Here is a 7,286-nt window from a genome sequence, read left to right as displayed (position 1 = left end):
AAAGTAAATATATAAAATATATTGAGAATTATATTAATAAATATTAGAATTATATTAATAAATATATAATATTTATTTACGATAAATATATATTATTAATAATAATAAGTTATTATGTTATATGTGAATTATATTATAGTTTTAATTATAATTATTAGTATATTAGCAAAAAAATTTATGTAATAATTAATATTACGGGCGGTGGATATATGATTATTTGTTTATATAAATCATATTGGTAAATGTAATTGTAAATGTGTTTTATATAAACTTTCAACCTAAGTATGATTGTGATAGTTACATGTTACAATACGACAACTCAAATTATATGGTTGTACTAATTATGCATTACCGCCACAACTCAAATGTATGTTTTTAGATTCTCCATTGCTTTCACATGCCTTTCCAGCTTCGAAATCTCTGGCAAAAGTCCAATTCCCTCCTACCCGTCGAGATGTATTCTCAACTGGACCACCACAGAAAAGTCATCTACATTGCACCCACATTTTGAGGTTTTGTCAAAGGAATCCTGTTCATATAAATAACAAAGTAATGTAGAGTCCCACATTTTGAGGTTTTGTCAAAGGAATCCTGTTCATATAAATAACAAAGTAATGTGGAGTCGCAAAATGGTGAAATCAAATGAATTTGAAGTGATGTGGCCATGCAGCAGGATGCTAAGTAAATACTCAGGTTTATCCGCATAACTTAATCTGAGGCGTTGGAGATCTATTTAAGGCACCCAACCTTCTCCTTCAACACCCGCTCCATTCCATTTAATCTCAATACCTTGCACCTGCTTTCCATTCTCTCTTTTCCATATTATTGGCAGAATACCAATTGCTGTCAACATAGATTGCCTAGTCTCTACCTACTGCATTCTGCTGTGTATCTTCTTCTCTTCCCAAATTCAACGCAATTGATCTTGTTTACAGGTTATGGATTGTTCTTACGTTTGTATTGAGTTTCTTTAAATTCAATCACTATGTAGTACGATATTCTTGTTGCCTTTGTCATGTATATAATTCGATCAAATAGAATGAGAATGGTTGAATGTATATATTGCAGAGTGATCGATAATGGCGCGGGACGAGAATCGACTCGTGAAAGACCAGAGGCCTCGATATGATTGCCTTCTGTTTGGTGAGCATCACACTTTTTTCTTTGTTTTTTACGTTTCTCCATTTTCGGAAGTTATCAACAACTATTGCATGTATTCGTTTCTGATTTCAGATCTGGATGACACATTATATCCCTTGAGTTCCGGACTTGCTGTAGCATGCACTAAAAACATTGCAGGTAATCTTGTTCGATTCATATATTAGTTTTAGCTATGTCAAGCTTGAGGCTGCATATACCAAGTTCCTATATGGACTATTTTTAATAGCCATCTTCCAGATCTGCAACATGAAGGTGATGGGGACTAATATTCATATTCAGAAGACCCAATTAACATGCAATTAATATTTCTGATTTGGCACTGAGAGAACTTCTGTTGTTTGAATTTTGCGTCGGCCTGGTTGGTTGTATGACAGATTTTGTGAATCAAAAGCTCGGTATTGAAAAGAACAGAATCCCAGACTTGTGTAGACAGTTGTATACAACTTATGGTACATCCATGGCTGGACTCAGGGTAAGTATTCAATCCTTTTTGTTTGATGGAAATCAGCATTGTGTTTCAACTTTTAAGGTTAAAATGGCAATGTCAACACTAGGGGCCTTCTCTAGTCGACTGCTGAGCTCTTCTGCAATAATGTAGCTGTAATAGGGTTAGCAAATAGCTTAAAAGTGGAATGATGAGCTGCATTAATTCTACTTTCCAGAGAGTCGGACGCACACTTTTCATAATTATTCGCTTCTTTTCCATGATTAGTCCATTGAAAATGATCCACCTGTCACCACACTGGAAAGACTAGACATATTGTGAAATCTTGATTCCAAAACTGTGAAATCCTGACTGGGGATTCTTGAATTGGGATCCAATTTTGCAATGTTTTAGTTCATTGCTTTTTTCACCATATTATTTGATCTATGCAGGCGGTAGGCTATGAACTTGACTACGACGATTACCACAGGTATTTAAGAAATCTCATCTCTTGTTAGTGACTATACAGCTATCAAAAGTTCCTACAGAAATTAAATAAAATCAGAATGATTTTCCTTTCATTCTTTACTTTGATTGGAATGCAACTCATTGCTTCTGGCCAGAAAAAACTGTCGTGCTTAACTCAAAACAAATATTTCGTATACAGTTTTGTTCATGGAAGATTGCCATATGCGAATCTTAAACCAGATCCTGTACTGAAGAATTTGTTATTAAGCATGCCACAGAGGAAAATTGTAAGTAGAAATGGTTCCCTTCAATTTTTCCATATGATTGTAATACATGATGAAGGCGCCCTGAGGGGAATCTTGAAAGGATACTTGTTATCGGTTTATCATGTAAAACAGATATTTACAAACGGTGACAAAGTACATGCCGCAAAGGTCCTTAAGGGGCTGGGGTTGGAAGATTGCTTTGAAGGCATAATATGCTTTGAGACACTTAATCCTCCTTCGCAAACTACTGCAAACAATAATCACTTGGATATACCTGCTGTCAACTCTGTGATTCCGAAGACCCCCATTGTTTGCAAGCCATCAAAAGAGGCCATCAGGCAGGCTATTCGCCTTGCAAAGGCTGATCCACAAAGAACGGTATGGGATTAATCAACTTTCGTAGCCATCTGCCTCCAGTTATATAATTTATTTTTCCTAAATGCAGTGATTTATTCTTTTATTAAACTAATAATAAACATGCATAGCAAGATTGATATATATTGGTGTCAAAACTTACTACTGCCATTGTATTTGAGGGTAAGTTATTGTATTTTAATGTATAATTATGTAATGTAGTAAGAATGTTAAGGATTATTTGAGGGTAAGTTATCGTATTTGAATGTATAATTATGTAATCCTTAACCATGTTAAGGATGGTTGCGGTTGAGCTTCATTGTTGTTATCCACCTTGATATGATTTTAATAATTTAGATATATTCAAAAAAAAATTAAAGAGTATTAACTTTGTTGGGCCCAACTTGACCAGTATTTAGGTCTTCCCAAAATAATGGTCATCTAGTCAGAAATCGGATCCAAATCCAGAAACATTTTCCAAAGTAAACATTTCATTGTCTTCTCAAAAGTTATTTATTTTATTTTAGAAATAGGTTGAGATTAGTGGGAATTTCAATGTTTATTTTATTTTAGAAATAGGTTGGGCTTAGTGGGAATAAGTATTTAGAAATAGGTTGGGCTTAGTGGGAATAAGTACTTAGTAGATGGGAATTTCAATGCTGTGAGATGGAAGAATAATTTACTTACCAAGGGTGTAATGTTGGGAATGGAAGAATAATTTACTTACCAAGGGTGTTTTTGGAATAATTGGAATAATTTAATTTTTTGAAAGGTAGTTTTTAATTTCATGAATGAATTTATGATATAATGTCACTGAACCCCACACAAATCAATTAAATTATATTTTATAAATATTTTGAAAAATTATACTATTTAAATTTTAAGAAATTAGAAAAAAATTAGAAATATATATGAATCTTATAAATCATTCACTTATCTCTTTTTCTACATTAATACAAAACATTCTCGCCACTAAACACCACACAAACCAATTATACTACATGATATTTTGAAAATTTATACTGCCCTAGATTTCAAGAGGTCAGAAATGTAGTCTTATAAATCATCCACTTATCTCCTTTTCTACATTGATGCAAGGCAACCACGAAGAGAATATTATATTCAGCGCTAATTAGTCGTTAAGCATAAAATTAAAGTTTTGTGACAGCATTTGAACGCGAAAGAGATTCCTGATAGGGCAACCATATCTTAAATACTATCCAATCAACCTTATCCTTAAAAAAGAGGATAACATCTCGGCAACTTTACACTTCCACATCACATGGTTATCACCTTAGGCCTCAGGTCATACCACAAAACATCCGTTTTTCTAAACTTGCTTCATTTTCTGGCAGATCTTTTTTGATGACAGTCCTCGGAATATAGCCGCAGGAAAGCGTGAAGGCTTACATACTGTATTGGTAAGACCATTTGGTTCTAAATGCTTTTATAAGTCGTCCACTCTTCTTCTAATATTAATATTAGATTTCACTGTCAATAGGTGGGCACTCCAGTCCGTACAGAAGGTGCGGATTTTGCCCTCGAAAGTATTCACAACATTAGAGAAGCTTTGCCTGAGATATGGGAAGAAGATGCAGAGAGCTCCAAAAATCTTCGACAGTCAACAGGGGCAACTGCGGCTATTGAAACTGTTGTCACTGCATAAGCCAAGATCTCTTCGAATAAGGGAGTGCGGAACCATGATAATCCCATTGGAACTTTGCCTCTATGTAGGGGAAACTCCTATTGTCTGTAACCTTGGTACTAAAATGTATATCTGATCTGAACAATCCTTTACCCAATACTTTAGCGATATTAGTTCTGTTACAGTTGATCAATATATCAGATCACTTTGTTACTTGCTTTAATAAAACAATATCTCTTCGGATGTTATTTTCTTTCTGCCTTTGCTTGCTCCGATTTTGGCAGGGCTCCATTAAAAGTTAATGTTCATCTCTATCCCGGGCTTTGCTTAAAAATGAAGACATTTTGAAAAGTTTATTCGTTTATCGGAAACTCCACGCCATCGGAAACTGATTCCTGATTCCTAAATGTTCAATAAAAACATTGCTCAGATAAAAATGGATGGGAGAGTCATTGGATATAAAATTTCAATACATTCGTTAATATGATTGACATATTAGCTGGATTTCTAATGGGACTGAGTGTTTTGTAATGAGAGAGGAAAAAAAAAGCGACCTAATAGAAACAATTACAAATTATCCTCCAGACACTCCTCCACCGCGCCTCAGCACTGCTGTAGCTATTGTTTTGTAAAAGGACACGATATAATAGATACACAAAAGAAACAAAATCTACGTGGTTCCTTTGATATGTCATCCATTAAGAATGGCTATACTTTTTATTATCAGCAGTAAGTAAAATTTTCTGTATGTATTTTTATTATGTTAGTCTATGGGGCATTCTCATAATTTTCATAATTATAATGAAGTCATAGAGCATTTTATTCTCCTAATTTTCATAATTATAATGAAGTCATAGAACATTTTAATATGTTATATTGGTTTAAAATATTAGAGGTATAACCGAGGGTTTTGGAACTTAGATTTTATAAATAGCTAATATTAAACCGTGAATCACTATTTAGCCTACCTTAACACCTTCTCATTTAAGTTTTATTTAGGGAGGTTAAAATGGTATCAATATTTTTGTTGATATTCATATTAAAAGTTACTATCCATTTGAACACATGGATAGCAAGTTGTTATATGCTCCAATTACAAGTTGTTATATCCTCCAATTATCTATAGATTGCACATTCCCTCCTCAAGTTGGCATACTAGTACTCTTGCCAGCCTCGTACCTATTCATGTGGACCATTCCACAACTTGACCATACATAACTCTTTCATGTGGACCATTCTACAACTTGACCAGACATAACTCCATGAGCCACAACACTCCAACATGCATGCCTGAATAATAGATCTTACAAAAAATTAAGCTTAATTTAGCATACAAATACAACTTCCGCTATCGTACCAATTCAAGTGGTTCATTCCACAAATTGACACTCCATCCTCTCTATGCATGTGAGGGATGATATCATGTGCTAGCACACTTAAACATGCATGCCTCAATAATAAGTCTTACAAAAACCTTGAGGAATATGTCCTACTTGTGTCTAGGCTTTACAACTTGGACTAAACACTCTAGTGTGTTAATCATTGCAACTCTCCATGTTAACTTCTTCGCTAGGCATCACCACCATCAACTCCATCTATTTTCTTTTACCCATGTAGCTATGAGACCTTTCTCACTATATATCTTGACCCTGTGTCAATCCATAATTTGCATGTACTCCTTAACATCCACCCAACAATGAATTGTGCTCAGCCCACCTTGACTCGTCATTCCAACCTCATTTGCACTTTCCATATCCATGTGATTTTTCATCCACCCAAATCTTAAAAATAACCTTGCACAATTCCATCCCAATAACCATAAAATTATTGTTGTGAAATCTTAGTTTCTTAGTAGCAACATTTCATTAAGCTCTAAATATTAGGATTCAAGGTTCATTTTCACACCACTCCTCACTACTCCCCAACTTATTTTTTTAGTCTCCATACTTTATCCTTGGTCACCACCTTTGGTTTAGCCATATTTTCCCTTGCTTTATTATTTCACAAGTAGCTTACGTGACCACAACCTACCACTCCTCCTATGTCATTCATTCACCTTGGTTTTCACAAGCCTAAACACCATTGTGACATGCTTTTCTCTATCTACTCCGGTGGCACCAATCACTATTTCCTTCTCATATCAAAATCTGACACCATTGGCTTTGTCTCAGTTTCGCATGCACTGTCCATGAGGAACCACATAGGATTGGGAATCACCATGACCAATCTCAATCTAATCCAAAAAAAATCTTGATATCAAAGGAAATGATTTAATCTCTTTGGAACTTGGTCCTCTCCATTGTAGAACTTGGTCTACTCTATCAATGAAACCCCATGTCACCTTGCATGTTAATGTTTTCCACTATGATATAGTGCCTACTTCATTCCATACAAAAAAATAAAAAATAAAAACCTTGACCTTGGTGACGCGCATGAATAGAGTTGTGAGAATAAGTTGTGGATACCTCCATTACCACCAGTCTTGGTGATGAAAATTCCTTGGAATTTTATCCATCATCATGCACATACCTATATTCATAGGCCATTCTTCACCTTCAACACTACGCAGACCACAACCTTGTCTTTGCTTTAGCCATCAAGGTTTATCCCTCTCATGTAGTTGCTTCTTTCTAGAGGCAATAGAAATCATTTCACTACCACTCTAGTGCATCAATTGTCCCTCAACATAGATAAGTAATATAAGATTCAAACCTTACTAGCTCACAACCAAAGCTCTAATACAACTATCATGGCTTTTGTGGCTTAATTGGTGTCTTTTATGGCTTAGGTTGAAAAAAAAATTTGGGGTTTATGCACTCGTTGGGTTTTTTGGTGGCTTGTTTACCCTTTGTGAATGTATGGAGTATCTATGGCTTCAATTCGTGGCTTCTAGTGGCTTCTGTGGCTTAGGTTGAAAAAAATGGGGTTTTAGTACCATAATAATTAGTTTGTATAACAGTATCTGCAT

The 7,286-nt window shown here is 34.9% G+C and overlaps 1 protein-coding gene across 1 annotated transcript; it reads left to right on the top strand.

Annotated features, from left to right (window-relative positions):
- The first annotated feature begins 654 nt into the window (after positions 1-654).
- LOC149150913 (uncharacterized protein C24B11.05-like) lies at positions 655-4,573 on the top strand. Its single transcript, XM_089443161.1, has 9 exons — positions 655-935; positions 1,069-1,143; positions 1,234-1,299; positions 1,536-1,633; positions 2,038-2,075; positions 2,253-2,340; positions 2,452-2,697; positions 4,029-4,094; positions 4,175-4,573. The coding sequence occupies exons 2-9, from the start codon at positions 1,080-1,082 to the stop codon at positions 4,337-4,339; spliced, it is 831 nt and encodes a 276-aa protein (XP_089299287.1). The 5' UTR covers positions 655-935; positions 1,069-1,079; the 3' UTR covers positions 4,340-4,573.
- Positions 4,574-7,286: the final 2,713 nt, after the last annotated feature.

The sequence above is a fragment of the Pinus tabuliformis genome, chromosome 9 (genome assembly GCF_031772625.1).
Source record: "Pinus tabuliformis cultivar Carrire ecotype Pingquan chromosome 9, CPIR1, whole genome shotgun sequence".
Taxonomy (NCBI): domain Eukaryota; kingdom Viridiplantae; phylum Streptophyta; class Pinopsida; order Pinales; family Pinaceae; genus Pinus; species Pinus tabuliformis.
The sequence above is the reverse complement of the archived record's forward strand: the minus strand, read 5'-3'. Positions and strand labels throughout refer to the sequence as shown.

What these genes read in the sequence shown, in the direction of transcription:
- LOC149150913 (XM_089443161.1), top strand. Translation starts at nt 1,080, where the DNA reads ATGGCGCGGGACGAGAATCGACTCGTGAAAGACCAGAGGCCTCGATAT. An exon ending in ATGCACTAAAAACATTGCAG is followed by an intron (nt 1,300 to 1,535) that starts GTAATCTTGTTC and finishes GTTGTATGACAG; the next exon opens with ATTTTGTGAATCAAAAGCTC. An exon ending in AAGGCTTACATACTGTATTG is followed by an intron (nt 4,095 to 4,174) that starts GTAAGACCATTT and finishes CACTGTCAATAG; the next exon opens with GTGGGCACTCCAGTCCGTAC.